General features: G+C 32.8%; 2 protein-coding genes across 3 annotated transcripts in view; both read left to right on the forward strand.

Annotated features, from left to right (window-relative positions):
* Positions 1-17,383, forward strand: part of LOC130663870 (uncharacterized) — a 69,460-nt gene that overhangs the window by 25,368 nt on the left and 26,709 nt on the right. For both annotated transcript variants that reach the window (XM_057463396.1, XM_057463397.1), the window contains exon 2: positions 8,625-8,685. The gene's annotated coding sequence lies outside the window, so the exon portion shown is untranslated. The remainder of the gene's footprint in view (positions 1-8,624; positions 8,686-17,383) is intronic.
* On the forward strand, positions 404-3,295 carry LOC130663248 (uncharacterized). Its single transcript, XM_057462368.1, has one exon. It carries the CDS (start codon positions 404-406, stop codon positions 3,293-3,295), a length of 2,892 nt encoding a protein of 963 aa, XP_057318351.1.

Here is a 17,383-nt window from a genome sequence, read left to right on the forward strand (position 1 = left end):
CACCAACTCTATAGCAACAAACAAAAAAAGACATGATCTAGAGGAATTTATCAATACAAATAAAATTGATATAGCCCTTATCTCTGAAACAAAACTCAACGATCGACATAAACTAAGTTTTCAAAATTACTCTTTCATAAGAACTGATAGACCGGACTCCAAAAGAGGCGGAGGCACAGCTATTCTAATCAACAAGAAAATAAAGTTCGCATATATTTCATATCCGAATGCAGCAGCAAATAAAATAATTGAATATACTGTCATAAAAATTCAAGGTAACGCAGGCAACATTTTATATATATTCAGCATATACGCAGTATGCAACAACAAGAGATCTTTTATAACCGAACTCAACAAAATATTCGACGACTTTAAATTAAGATCAGATAACATCTTTTTCATCATGGCTGGAGACTGGAATGCAAGAAACACCATCTGGGGTGACAAAAATATGAACGAAAGAGGAGTCCTCCTACACAATTGGGTTGAAGATGCTGGAATACAAAATAAAACAGCCTTGTACACACCGATCAAGCCAACTTACCCAAGTGCCGGTTCGTTCCTAGACCACTGTCTAGCTGACTCCAGAATCACACTCAGAGGACTAATAACCGGAAAACTGATCATTCTTCCGTATGATAGTGATCATAATGCTATCAGTTTCATAATTGACTACAATAACTTTCTAAAAGAGATCCCGAGTACAACACCTCCATCTGCAAGATATAATTACAAAAGAGCCAACTGGACCAGGTTTGCTGATTACTTAGAAGATAATATTACCGAACACCTACCTCATGACAGAAATTTAACAATAAATGAAATAGACACCAATATACTGAAACTGGAAAATTACATACAGGACGCGATCTCTGCAACAATTCCCATAATTAAAGATAATATCAAAAAGGGCTGCCAAAGGTACGTCAACCACAAAATCACTAAGCTCCATAAGTATAAATCAGCGCTGGTAGCAGAACTGTTCAAAAATAAAGACAATAAAGACCAAGTTAAGGCTGTAATAAAGATGGTTAATAAGCAGTTGATAAAAGAATTCAGAAACTCTGAAACAGCTTACTGGGAAGGATTGGCCAAAAATATCAACTATAGAGACTCATCTAAGTTCTTTCCAAACATCAACAGACATTTTAGATACAAAGAACCGCCGCGTATAGAAACATTAAAAATTAACAAAAATAGTCCATTAATCTCTGATCTCACGCTGAATAATACCAGACCAGCTGAAGATAATAACAATACCAATTACATCATTGAACAGCCAATTATAAAACTGAACATCATTGGTAAATATTTCGAATCTATCAATTCACCAAGATACACAAACCAAGGCACACCGATCAAACACCTGGCAGATGCAGCAGCAGAAGACATAAAATCAAGAGTAGATAGTCTCAGAAGATTCAACAACACACATACCAACTTCTTAAAAACAAATCCAGCCCACTACCCAACGCAGAATCAGGAGTCTCCAAATTACTTACATACATATATTCATGTTGCCCTCACTCTAAAGACAGCCAAAAATAAAACCTCATCAGGTATAGACAATATACCGATGATAGTCCTGAAGCGTCTACCAATTTCAGTAGTCAAAGATTATACCATAATCTTTAACAATTGTTTCAACCATTCTTACTATCCAACTCGATGGAAGAAAGCCAAGGTCATACCAATAAAGAAAAAGGATAAAGATCACTCCAAACCAGCAAGCTACAGACCAATTAGTCTTACTGTCAACATTAGTAAAATCTTCGAGAAATTAATCAAGACCCAGCTCATGAATCACGTAAATGATAACAACATTCTTCCTGACCAGCAATATGGATTCAGAGCAAGACACTCTACTGTCCACGCGATAAATAAATTTGCATCCGACATAAATAGACATCTATTAAACGGTAAACTAGTTGGTACTGCACTCATAGATCTCGAAAAGGCGTTCGACTCTGTTTGGTTGAACGGCCTTATTTATGTCTTAATACAAATGAATTTTCCTGTGACTCTAATCTTGCTGATTTACGATATGATCCACGGTAAATCTTTCATCGTCTGGGATGGTGTCAACCTATCAACACTAATATTTAATATATTAGAGGGACTTCAGCAAGGGACCGTAACTTCACCAATACTCTTCATCATATTCACTAGCAAGATCCTTAATAAATTCGGCCTAAATACTGGTAATAACACCCATAGCGGAGCATATGCGGATGATGAAGTAGTATACGTGGCAGACAGCAAGATAACAACAATTCAAGACAAACTAACAAAAATAGTTCATGATAAATATCACTGCTATAAGTTATGGAACCTGAAAATGAACCCGGACAAGAGTGAGACAATTTTATTCAGAAAGACTGTAAACGAGATCACTCCTTCCACAGTCCAACTGATTAAGACATTCCAGATCACCTTTACGGATAACGACACAGGCGAAGTATTTAACATACCAAATAAAAACACGGTCAAATATCTGGGAATCCACTTTGATTATCTGATACGAATGAACAAACATCATGCTATCCAGCTGAAAAAAGCTAAAAATGCGTTCAGAGCAAATTCCCGGATATTCTATGACAGAAACATACAAACCAAAGCTAAGTTGATATGTTATCAACTTCTAGTCAGGCCTATCTTCAGTTACGCTGCCCCAATATGGTGGAATGTTGGCCCATCGGTCATGGAGAAGTACCGCAAATTCGAGAGATCCTGCATAAAAGCCTGCTTAGGTAGATACAGATCAGCTGAGTCTAATTACATCAAGCGACTTAGCAACAAAGAAATATACGACCAAGCAGACATTACCAGGTTCGATTGCTTCTGCCTCACTCTCACAAGGAACTACTTTAGTACAATGTACGAAATTGGTAATGACACCATCAACAAACTGAAGGTGGAGAACACCGAACAGGTGAGAAGGATGGCCAAAAGCAATTATAGTCCACCAGAGCTATTTACCAACCTTGACCGTATGGGCTGCATACAAAATGAGTATAATGTGCCTATCATATACCACATAAGAAGGCACTGTGCAAGAAAAGCCATATTTACTGATATGGAACATCTACCACCAGAGTCCATAGTATACTCGACCGCACTCCCGACCAGAGATCACGATAGCCTGGACAGGCTAAATGAAAAATACTGGTGGCTTCAGGGTGAAGCGAAACACCTAGACGAATTACGAAGGAGAGCAAGATTTAAGAAGCAGCAAAACCAACAACAACAAAGAGTACAACCGCTCTTAAATAGCCGGAGATCTCATAGGCAGTAAAATATTCTGCATCCGCAGAATTTTGTAAATAATGTATATTATATATGTATAAAGTGTAAATAATTATACCCCTCAACTACCCATACCTAATACCCCTTCCTGATTCCATCCCCACCCCTCCACTCAGCCTCCAGAAGGCAAATTAACGTTGCAATGGTTTTTTATATTTTTAAAATTTTAAAATTTTTCCATAGCATAAACATTTAAATTATATCTTTAAAATTAATATTTATTAGACTAAAGAAAATTAAGAATTTAAAGAGAATATTTATTTTCAGTTACTGTTTATTGATAAGAACATCATTGGTGCCAAATCAAAATTAAAATATAAATTAGTGTATAAGTTTTGAATTAAGGATATTATTACTTATTGATGTATGAAAGAAAATATTGAAAAATAAAATCCTTTTTAAAACCAAAACCTGAACTTGGTTTTCCTCATTTGCTTGATTTAAACTTGATAAACAATTGTCACAAATAATTCACTTTAAACCGGTTATTTATTGATATTTAATCATTTTTCATATTAAAAATTAAGTAATTCATAAAAGTTTAATTTTTTCTCATTGAAAAATCGTAATTTCAGAGTTACTCCAAAAAAAAATTTTTCAATTTACTGATTGATTAATGTTTTTTTTTCTCATATTAAGCAAAATGTACACACAAAAAAATACTTACTTCGTGCAAATAGTATATTACACTACAAGGGCAGAAAGTTGGAGATTCCTGCACTGCGCATCATGATGCCCTCGGTTTCGCCTCGGGCATTAGACGCGCAGTTCAGGGCTTTCCAATTTTCTGTCCGTGCAGTGTATACTATTTTTCATTATGCCCAGACGAAAGTACGTTGACAAATCAAAGACGTATAAATTACATAATTACGTTTTAGCAGGTATTGATGCCTGCCCCAACATTTGCGTCACGAGCGAAGCGAGTGCTGCTGGTCGGGGGGCAGGCATCAAATACATCGATAAAAAAATCATTATTACACATTTTTAAAAGAAATAATTATGATCCTGAAATTAACAGTCAATTAACGATTTTCGGATTTTTTTTTTTTTAAACCGATTACAAAAAAATAAAAAATAAAAATTTGCACTTGAGGAAAATTAAAAAAACAGTAGGCGCAACTTTTAAATAATTTTTTGTTTTTATAATTTATCGTTTAAAAAAAAAATAAAAGAATTACTAGACGTCGGCTAACTTCAGTATCATAAATAATATCTAATTTTTTAAAAATTATTAAATTTATTAAAAATAATTTTTTAGTCTTTATTAATCTTTAGTAAATTTTACTTTTCAAAAACACAGACATATAAAATTTCGAAAATTGTAAACAAGTTTTGAGGTTATGATTACGAACGAGTGTCAGCAAATCTTGTCAAAGTGACGGTAGTATAAGTATAACCGGTAACAGTTGCGCCAGTGCGCGCAAAAAAACTCTTTCGTCCCGCTACTGCTTTCTTTCGGCCTGCTGTTATAGATGGCGCGAGAGTAATCCCAGCTCGGCACGAATGTTAGATTTTCTGCCGTGAACCCGAGGCCGAACGTACCCAGACAGGATTCAAGTCAGAATGACTGCTTTTCGACGTATTTCTGAAGGAGTCTTCAAGAAGTCTTATAATGACTTCTTAAAGGTGTCATTTTTAAGAACTCTTAATTAAGAGTTCTTGAAGACTCCATAAGTAAGACGTCAGTTTTGTGACGTCTTAATGCATTTTTTTTTTAACTTTTTTGAAGTCAAAATGAAGTCAAAATTAGGAACTCCTTAAGACGTCATGGTAAGTTCATTCTGAAGTCTTATTTGCGGAGTCAGAAAAAAGAACTCTTTGAGAACTCTTCTTAAAGACGTCTTAAGGAGTTCGCTAGGTGGCGCATTCGACATTTTGAGAACTTCTTAAAGACTTCTTTAACATGTTTTTAAGACGTCCAAATCATAAATAGGAACTCATTCAGAACTCATCACGACGTCATTTTGCTATCTGGGTACGTACTTTCGGCCGAGGTATAAAGAAAATTAATTTTTCCAATAAACTGGAGTTAAATTGATTACTCCAAAAATATTTTTTTCGGGAAACATTTAGAAAATGCGTCCATTCCCTCAGAAAATCTAATAGAGACTAACTTGATAATGTTTTCATGCTCATATGAGCATACTAACTACATTCCACTCTTAAAACTCTCAAATATATTAAATATAAACAATAATGTTCCTGATACACTCAGAATCCCGTAAAATTTTTCCACAGAATACTCAACATGCGCAATGCACATTTTGTTACAAATTCAATAATTCGTTTTTAAAATATCATATTTCTAGACTGAAATAATTTGTAAAACAATAACATGTATAAAATAATAATAGATTGAATTTCACTGTAGTTTATTTTTTCAAACACCAAATATTTGAACTTGTATAAATACATTTTTGAAACGAAGTACAAATAAGGGAATCGTAAAGAAAAAAATGAGTAAGCACTTAAATCCCCAAAACATGATATTTAATGAATTTGTGTCAAATCCTACAACCAAACCCATGGGTCACGTCAGCAAGTCTTCAAGGTCAGTCTAGAATCCGTGCAGCTGCATATGTACCATTGATCATTCATTAAATATAATATTATATGTCATACAGTAGTAATTCACACCCTCCATATACACTAGACTATTTTCAAAATCATTCAACATCATCTGCGTTAAATTGCCGGGCGCTTTCTGTCGGCATGTCAATAAACACCGTCATGATTATTTCTTTATAAATAAACCGCATTCATAAATATTAAACCCCCGAGTTAAAATTATCCATTTAATGTTAAATTTGTCAAGGCTACGTCTAATCGATTCAAACATCGATCCGCATACATAAATTTAACCGAATAAAAAGACTATAACCGAGCACAACTTTTCTTGACCAGACATTTTTGACCAGTGTAAAGAATAAGAACAACTTTTTTTGTGTCGTGGGGATCTTGGACGTGTGCATTAAGCTTCTTTGTGGAAGTGAGAGGTCGAGATAGCCGAGTGGGCCGAGTGTAAAGTTTATGAAAGAAAAAAATACTAGGTATAGTAAAGGGAGGCCAACTATTGTGCGAGACGCGGAAAACCTCTAGGCGTTTTTATTGCTTTGGCTCCGCAACCTACGATTGTATAACTACCCTAGGTATATTTATATTCGGAGCTACTTTTTTTTAAAACCCATACACGATATTCTTTTTTATTATATATGCGTTTTGTTTTGTACAGAGGTATTGTTTATCTCTTTGAGGGCAAAATTTTTTTTTTCCATTTATGAAACTTGATAATCCTTTGAAATCCTTTTTATGACAACATTTTTCATGATTTCAAATGGGAGGTTATGAGTTTAAATTATTTCAATAGTTTCAATAAAAATAGCGTTTTAACTGGGATACTACTTCACACATGAACGATTACTTCATTAATTTATAAATAAAATCGATTAAAGCGTTTTCGAGTAAAAATTATGGAAAAGGACAAAGCAACTCAATGGGAATTATATATTTATAAATGGAATGTAACAACGCAGTAATCCACAATATTTTTATTAGCTTTGAGGATTTATTTTACCAAATGTTTGATTTTCTGTTCAAAATATAAATATGGACATATGTATAAAGTGCGGATGAATACAACAGCTGATAAAATTTTATAGAGAGCAATTATTGACAGAAATCAATTTATAAACAGATATATTTATTAGTGAACATTACTCATTATTGAAGCTGCGTTCTATAGAGATTGGATTCAAAATGAGGATGATACTGTCTATGTATTTTTATGAAAAGTGGCCCGTAAATTCTTCCCTGCTGGAAGTAAATCAGCACAATATGAACGTTTTTTGGTCATTGCGATGTCCTTCAGTAAAAAAAATAGGGAACCTCTAGAAAAAAAACTTATTTTTTAAGTAATAGACTTTGGGCAGATACGGGCAGATGACACTGTCTGTATTTTTTTGAAAAAAGTGGCCGTAATTTTTTTCCTGTTGGGAATAACTCCACACAATACTAACGTTTTTTGTTCCTTATGATGTCCTCTAGTAGGAAAAACCCAAAAAAGTCCTGAGAAAAATTTATTTTTCGAGTAACCAGCGTCGGGCAGATGACACTGTCTGTATTTTTTTGAAAAAAGTGGCCGTAACTTTTTTCCTGTTGGGAATAACTCTACACAATATGAACGTTTTTTGTTCCTTATGATGTCTTCTATTAGGAAAAACCCAAAAAAGTCTAGAGAAAAATTTCTTTTTCGAGTAACCGGCGTCGGGCAGATACGGGCAGATGACACTGTCTGTATTTTTTTGAAAAAAGTGGCCGTGACTTTTTCCCTGTTTGGAATAACTCCTGACAGCATAAAATAAAAAAATTTCTAGATATTGCATCCATTGAAAAAGTAATCGTTCGAAATGTGTAAAATGTTTAGATATTCAAAGCTGACATATTTTTCTGATTCGTTATTTTTTCCCATCTGTGAAACTTGATATGCTTTTTAAATTTTTCCATCAGAAATTTTTCACAACACAAAGTTGACGGTTGGATTCATGACAATTGTAACATGGAAATTCGAGAACAACACCAGGTCAGCACTAGTGCGCGTCAATCACAATTTTTTTGTTTGGGTCATTGAGCATCCTTTTTTTTCCCTGTACGATTAAATATATTTCAATCATTTATTTCATGACAGAATGTAATCTATCGAAAATAAAATCAATTCATCACAATGTGTGGCAGGCAGCTCCGAATCTGATATTCATTATCAGTTTCAGATTTACAAAAACAAAAAACCTTCATATTGTGGAGTGTCGTATTTTGTGGAACCGTTTGATGAATTTTTGATACAGTTAGGGCATACATTAATTGGAGATACACCGTAAAAAAACAAAAAAATGTATAAAGTGAATGTATGATTTCGTAGAGATTGTCCGACAAGGCCAAAAGCCAGCGGTAAATTGAAAAACTTTTTGAATTATTTTATAGGCAACGCTCTGTCGCACCGAAAACGTGTCTACAGTACCGCAGATTGGCCTTACCATACCAACTAATGCATACACTGCAAGTTTTACCAGCCGAAAAAGCAAAAAAAAATTCTCGCCCTATTAAAAACAAAACTTTTTTTGCCCTAATTTCATTAGTGGGTGTGGTAGGCTCACGCTCAAATATAAATGTTTTATGTATGTGGGGCTCGAGAAACATGTCAAGTTTTTTTCCTGATTCCTTTCATCAATATATATATCTACTGTATTTCCTGACACTCCTTGACAGCAAAAATAAATCAATTAACCTCATTTATAAATTTATGTTTCCTTTTCTCATTTCAGGTTCGACGTATCGCGAGCCGGGCAAGGAGTAATAGTCGAATTACGGAAGTGAAGGAATAAGGTTCGTATTTTTTTTTTTTTTATTTGAGAACATTTTTTAATGAACAAAAAAATGTGAAGACTGTAAATACAATAAGAGCACATGTTCCCCCTTGGAATTTCTTTAAATTTTTTCAAAGCCAAGGGGGATAAAGTTGAGGGTTGTATGGATGGTTTAAAAAAGAGTCGTGATATCACTTGACGCAACACTTGATTCTGCACAATGAAGTGGCACTGAAAAAAGATTGAATATAATCCCGTTGAATCCAGAAAAAAAGGGTTCCCATAAAGCGCATGTATGATAAAAAATTTATTCTAATAAATTTCAACAATTCTCTTTTCATTTTACCCTTTTATCCTATTTTTTTTTCTAATTAGACCGGAAATGTTTGAATAAATTACTTTGACGCGAATGCGAGGTTTTTACGTCAAGTAAAAAAGTATTAAAATGTGGAGTCAATGAGATCCGAGTTTACTCAGTTTATTCACCAAAATTTTCTTGTAATATTTACTAAAGCAATTTATACTAACGATTTATAATTATGATAATCGCATTAACATGTAATGAAGTTTTTGACTTATTTATTTATACTTATGATGTCGACATAATTTTCCCTAATGCCAGTACTCGTAACATATATATGAGTATTATCAATTTTGTAAGTCATTTTAATTTTACATGAATTTGTATAAACATTCGGGTTAATTATATTTTCTCCCGTGAGATTTGCTTTATAGGAACGAAAGAGAAATTACACCGTCTCTTGGGTTCTCTATATAATTTTAAACGTAATTACAAATCGTGTTTGCAATAAATCATTGAAAATAATTACTGGAAAGAATTTTAAAAATGTTGGAAAATCCAAAAGTCCACACCTCAATCACTCATTTTATTTTTAATCATTACTTTATTATATAATATTAATGAATTTTGTTTTATTATGGACTTTTATTCATCTTACAAATTATCAATTTGATTTTTTATTTCTTATTTTCAGTTTAATATTTTTTTAATAACATTTTTTTTAAATATTCCGCCTTTTTTCTTAGATGTGACTTTTTTTTTCAAACATATTAATACGCTAGTGCTGCCACCAGTAGGTGATAGAGAGAAACAATGAAAAAAATAGCAGCTAAATTTTTTACGAATAATCACTTTTACGTCATTAATTAATTACAATTAAAATAAAAGGATTCATATAGTAATTGTCATAAGGGTTCTTATGATAAAAAATACAAAGACAATAAAAAAAAAGTTAAGCCGATTAATGGTGTCTAACGAGAGTTATCGTGCTTACGAAGATTCATACGTAACAATTGACAGCACTAGTTTCTTAGATTAAAATAATTAATTTAAAATCAATGAATTAACAAATCGACTCAGCATTGGGTTTAAATTATTCCTTAATAAATTATCTGCATGCGAGTACACAATTTGATAATTTTTTGTGCTATGAAAAGGGTGTAGAAATGTTTTTGTATGAGAAAAATTGTCAACGAGAAAGAACCGTCAGTAAAGCACCTCTAGTGCTTTCGCGCTTGAGGTGTGCAAAATTTTTTCACCAAAAGCTTTCTGGCTAATCAGCGATAGAAAGTCATAATATTTGAATAACGAAGGGAAAAAAAAATAAAGTAATTTAAAAGTCTTCAAGACAAAAAGAGATCACTTGCAGTCACACATTCGTTGTTGGCCGTAATCCAACGTTAAATATATGAGATCTGCACCGACGTTAAGCACTGCAGCTCTGCAGAATCTACTAGGATGAACCACTTGAGCCTGCTATTTCGAATTAATGACAATTTAAATTGTAATTTTATCCTTATAAATAAAAAATCGCTTTACTTCTCCCCGACTCACTTTACTTATCTGTTTAATTTAATTGTAAACAATCCGATTTACAGTTCGGTTTATATTTATATCCTGATAAAGTTACTAATTTAATAATATACACATAAATTACGATTCCTGCTTTCACGATTACTCGTTGCTGCAGAATATATATTCTCGTTGTTATGCTAATCAAAGATTTAATTAATCCTACAGTTCCAGAAACGTGCTACTCACACACTGAAATACCATTCAAATGTCACCAAGTTTCTCACTCAATTCTAAATAGATCGTATTCACAATTTATTAAAATGCCGGAGTAACAAAAAATAAAAATTCATTTCCCTGACTTTTTTTACAAACAAATTTTATCAAGCAAAATGTTACAGAGCAAAAAAAAGCTGAGTTATAATGAAGTAAAAATAAAATTGTGGTTAAATTTGAAATAGAGGTTGGATTTAATAAATAACAAACTTTTTGAGGAAAAAGTATCACCGGAAGTGTTGAAAATGGTTTATATTAGGTTCCATTTGAAAGTGCAGTAGTATATATTTAAGTGAGAAAAGTAAGATATAGTTTTAACGAATAAAGGCGTTTAATTGCGGAGTGGCAATGACGAACAAAGTTCCCGAAAGGGCGGAAACTTGTTCCGGTGAGCTTGAAAGCTCTCAGTCGTTCGGACAGACACTTTATCTCTCTCTTTCTCTCTATATATATATATAGTTGGAGTATATATTTAGTGGGTTTAGTAGGTGGTGATGAAGGCGGTGAAAGTGGTGGTACATCAGCCAGCAGAGTGACGAGTAGTGTGCAAGTGCACTGAGTAGTGTAAGAGCTCGGAGCTTTAGCTTTCCTCGTGTACTTTCTGTCTCTCTGGATACACTTACTTGATACACTTATACAACTCCGTGTACTCTGCAGTATACTGTCTTCTACCTTCGGAAAGGTTACCGGGGGTCAATTTTACGCCGCTAGTCGTACGCGATGGTGTGTACTGTTAGATGAACCATAGACTCGATACTCCGTTACTTTCCTTTCCTCATCATATACTCCCTCTTCTCTTCTCTACTGTGATTTCATCATTCTTTATCTCTGCATTACTGGACTTTTCTGATGTATAAATATTTAACGAGATAACCTGTTAATCTTTTTATTTTACAACGGAAATTATATTGTTCAATCATAAAGCTCAAATAATTATTTTTTCCATTTTTATGCTTCAATATTTTTCATTAGCAACATAAATTATTCATTCATAAATTTTAATAGTAAAATATTTAATGTCCTGATTAAATTAAAGTAAACTTTCGATAAAATCACCATGGTAACCATCAAGAAAATCGATGGGAAATATGATCGAAAATATATAAAAACACGGTAATGTAACCCAGGGTTTTTTTTTTTTTTGTTTCATGAGCTTCGAAAGCTGCCAATCTCAAAATTATAATCAAGGGTAGTTCAAATTACTCATTATCAAATAATTTAATAAAAAAAGACCAAATATTGATAGATTGACTTACGTGTCATGAAAATTTACAGCAAATTTAACAATTTAATTAAAAAAATCTGAAAACCGCCAGACACACACACACACACACACACACACACACACACACACACACACACACACGGACGTCCATCCGGGAATAGTCAGAATAGTTTCTGACATCTGATGAAAACTCGATTTCCGAAAATCAGACCGACACCAATAACTTCTTTTTTTTTGAAAATTTGCAATTTTCTCAGCGGGAGGTTAAAAATTTAATGCTCAATTAATTGCAAAAATTTGAAAAAGTTTTAAATTATAATAAAATGTTGAGTTGAATTTTAATTTTATACGGAAATATGTGATATTGTATTTAATAATTGTTTTTATAAATAACTCATCTATACATTATTGAGGTCAACACGGCTGGTGTACTGTCGACGATACGACTGAGAACAATTTTTCATTATAAAACGACATTTTTATTTACGATTTTCCTGGTGTTGCGCTACCTCTTGAGTTTGCGAATAAATTTCCGCTACATTGAGTATCAGGAGCATTGCGACGCTTTTGTTGCACTGAGCAGTCCTCATTGTTCCCATTGAAAATATGGAAAACCAAAGTACATTCTTCTAAACTTTATTTGTCACAGCAGATGAAAAATTACATCGAGCCAACTTTTTTTATCATAAACTTCCAGCAATAAAAATAATAAAATAAAATAAAAAAGAAAACAAAAACACTAAAATAATACTTAACTATTGCTAAAAAGCCTGACGGCTGACTAATCTGATATCTCTCTGTCGTTTTCACCAGATCGCGTGGAACACGCGAGATTTTTCTCCTTGATTGTGCTCGCCGTTATTTATGAATCTCCGCGGATAAAATATATCCTATTGAAAATATAAAAACCATGACCCGCTCTTTGTTATGTTTTTTCGATAACAACAAATTTAAATAAAATTCCAAGCAAACAAAAAGGTAATCCGCGGACAAAATAAAATCAATAGGCAGCAAGTATATAATTGAAGTCCACGGAAAGAAAATTATGGAAATGGTTCCCATAATTCTATAAAATTTTTTCCTATACCAACATAGGAATTATGAGCATAAATTATGGGAGCAGTTCCTATAATTATAGGAATGTTTCCAATAATTATAGGAATGGTTCCTATCATTTATAGGAATTGTTCCTACAATATTATGGGAATCGTTCCCATACTATATAAGAATGAACCCTATATTTTATAGGAATCATTCCCATAAATTATAGAAACCGTTCCCATAATATTATAGCAATGGTTCCCATAATGCTATTGGAATAGTTCCTATACTATTATGGGAATGGTTCCCATACTATCATGAAAAAATTAATTTAAAGAAAAGTGTATGGTCATCACTTCTACAATACACAGAAATATTATTAAATATAGGGGAGGGTGGGGCAGAGCGGCCCCCATGGGGCAGAGCGGCCCCCCTGAAATTTTGACCAAAAAAAAAATTCTTTTTTTTTCGACTTATTACTATAAATCCGATATGTTTGCGCATTTTTACCCCTACGCATGACATTTGGGGCAAAATGGACAAGCCCAAAATTTTGAAAAAGTGATTTTTTCATATTTTTATCGTCAAATTAAAAAAAAATTAGTATAATTCCACATTTCTAGCCCTACACATAACACCTGGGGCAAAATGGACCAGCCGAAACTTCCGAAAAAATTATTTTTTCATATTTTTCGGCCGTTTCTCTATGTAAGAGGCAAATTTGGTCACTAAAAATTTATAAAAATTAAATTTTTTTTTTTAGTTGATAAATTTTTGAAATAAAGTAAAATTATAGAATTGATGTTTTTTTTTCTTAAATAACAATTAGTAATTAAGGTAATCGAGAATGAACGATTTTTTACGCTTTAAAAAATTTTTTTCGAGTAATATAAAACCAAAAATAGTTGTCAAGAGGAAGAAATACATTCTTAATGATGAAAACAATTTAAAAAAAAAAAAAACGAAAAAAAAAATTTTTTTTATCACTTTTTGAAGGGGGGCCGCTCTGCCCCACAAAAAAAAAAAATTTTTTTTCAGAATTTTGGCAAAATGTCCATAAATTTGTTCGAAATAGGACAAAAGTAAAGTGATCTTATGGTTGAAAGCCACAAAAAATAATAATTGGCTTAGGGGGGCCGCTCTGCCCCACCCTCCCCTACAAACAAAAATTCAAACATTGAAAAAAAAATTCGTATTTGGCAAAAACATTAAAATTTACAACAAAATGTTTTTTTTTTTAACAAATTTAGCGTCGAAGAAGCTTCATTTGAATCTCTACATATCATGAGGGAAATTTCTACACTTGCAAAAAAAAATTTTGATGATATTATGGGAATGATTCCCATAACATGATGGGACTAGTTCCCATACCATTATGGGAATGGTTCCCATAATGATATGGGAACTATTCCTATACTATTATGGGAACTACTCCCATATATTATGGGAACCACCCCTATAATAGTATTGGTACAATTCCTACACCATTATGGGAACTATTCCTATACTATTATGGGAACTACTCCCATATATTATGGGAACCACCCCTATACTATTATGGGAACTACTCCCATATATTATGGGAACCACCCCTATAATAGTATTGGTACAATTCCTACACCATTATGGGAACTATTCCTATACTATTATGGGAACTACTTCCATATATTATGGGAACCACCCCTACAATAGTATTGGTACAATTCCTACACCATTATGGGAACTATTCCCATAATGCATAGCAAAACTTCCCATAATTTTCTTTCCGTGTGTATCATATTATTTAAACAATAACATGACAGACTAAACCACACCCACCTCGACCATTACTGGATTGTAATTCCGAGCAGAATTATATACAAGACTAGACCAATAACTTGACTTTGAAATTACTGGATTAAGAAGGCAGTTTTATGTATACATACATCTACTTCTACTACTACGACTACTACCCTTAAGTCGGATGGTATATAACCGAGTGTAGTAAATGGTTTTTGGGGTGTCTCGAGTTAATAAAGACGCGTGCTACCGAGACGCGTGTTCCCTCAGGCGTATAGTTCCTCTCTATTCTGTACTACGTAATAGAACAGCAAACCAACACAACAACAGACATCCGAATCCCGGCCTCGTCTATTATTAAACATAAGACGTTTATTCGCAAACTCTGATCTACCATCTTTTGTTTTTACTTCCATTCACATTTCACTGTCTTGTCTGTTATTCAATTTCATATTTTTTTTTATTCATATTTTATTTATTGCATTATGATTTTGACTTTACAATAAATCCATCAAGATTTCGCCGGGTTCATGCAAACTTCAACTGCGTAAAAAGTCAACAACGGAACGGGATAAAAAAATTTATCTAATTTTTATTTGTCATTTAAAAAAGAGAGTAATAAAAATTGGGTCGCGAGGCTTTTATGATACAAAAAGAATTTTTTTTTGCGATCGCTGGCTGAGTTATCGATAATTGCATTCTCAAATGGATTAAGGGATGAAAGGGACTTGAATCTAGCTGACAAATGGACCCATCAGGTATATGTCCTACGCTTATACTGTATACTCAGTAGGGGATAGGATTAAAACGGTAGCTCAGCTGAAGTCTGGAGTCGCGGACGTTTTGTTTCCACTATCACATTTATAAATTGCCCATGTGGATTCTATGTACTCATAGTTGTGAGTATAACTCTGTGTGTCATATATATATATATATATATATATATATGGATGTTAAAGTTTTGCTTGGTACGTGAACCCGAGACTCGAGGGTAGAACTGAACTCGCTAGTCTCAATTGTAAACTTTCAGTGCGAATACTCACTCGATCAAAACCGCGCCAAAGGGATGAAGAATTAATATAACAAACTTTGTTGCGATATCGATACTTGACTTTGGCTATAGAGAAACTTATCTGAAGAAACTATCACAACTCGATCTTAAAGTTGCATTGACTCAGCGCGACCGCCTCGAAAAAAATAAATTATTTAATTATTTTGTCAACCCAAAATTTCGCGCTGAGAAATACGATTCCTAAAAAAATCCTTTTCGTTGTATTATTTTTGGCCTTATCTTCCATAAAAATAAAAACCGGGTATAATATACCGCAAGACTATCTTGTTTCTGCTCCACACACTCTGAGAGCTTTCAAGGACATGTAGTATATGAAAAATAAAAAACATAAATAAACAGGAAAAAATACGAAACGTAAAATTTTTTTTCCGTAAGAGGCGAAACCCGTCAGAGGGTAGAAATTTACGGCAGTCCTTCCGCCTCCATTTCAGCTTCACGTGTTCACCACGTCCGACTACTGGTGCTCTCATCTTTAATTCCATCATAAAATTCACATAATTCCTCAGTAATAAATAATTATAAATTTTCAAAATTTATTCACTAAAAATATTTTGCTATTTTTAGTTTTATTTAACATATATATTAGGGTGGGTTGAAAAAAAACTTTTTGTTTGATTTTCTTAGCATGGGGGTAGAATTTGTAGCTTATAAAAAAAAAAAATTTTTCAAGAAAAAAAAAATTTTTTACTCAACATTTTGAGGTGGCCCACTCGTTTTTTAAATAAATAATTGATTAAACGGGATAGTACCAATGAAAAAAATTTTTTTTTGTCCAAAATCGTGGAAAACATCTAATAATTGTCGAATGTGATTTTTTTTACTTCACTTTCATTTTAATTCAAAAGAAAATGCTTTTCATTTTTGAATTTTTTACTTAAATTACAAAAATAATAGGAAAAAAATTTTTTTCAACTTCTGACTTTCAATTAGCTTTCAAGGGGACACCCTACAGATTCTAGAACACCATGTAATTTTTTTCGTTGGGACCACCTCGTTTGATCGATTATTTATTTTAAAAACGAGTGGGCCACCTCAAAATGTTGAGTAAAAAAATTTTTTTTTTCTTGAAAAAATTTTTTTTTTATAAGCTACAAATTCTACTCCCATGCTAAGAAAAAAAAAAAAAAAAATTTTTTTTCAACCCACCCTCATATATATATATATATTTGAATATACAATATGTTTTTACCGTATTGATTTAATAATGAAAACAGAAATTGAGAGTCACTGGTTTCAAGTAGTATAACTACCTTTTGAAACGATCTCTGCCTTCTTCGAGTCACGCAGATAGTCTTTATAGTCGACCAGCAAAATTACTTTCAACAAATTATTTTTCTATTCCACTTTTTCCTCTTTATTTTCATTATTATTACTACCGTAAGAACGTATATATAAACTGCAGTATAATCACTTCTGCATGAAAAGACAACTCGAATCAGACAGAGAAAACTCAAGGAAATGCTCATCAAACTTCTATTCGTGTATTCCACAGTCTAGACGCTTTAATCTAT

Source organism: Microplitis mediator, chromosome 2, assembly GCF_029852145.1.
Source record: "Microplitis mediator isolate UGA2020A chromosome 2, iyMicMedi2.1, whole genome shotgun sequence".
NCBI lineage: Eukaryota > Metazoa > Arthropoda > Insecta > Hymenoptera > Braconidae > Microplitis > Microplitis mediator.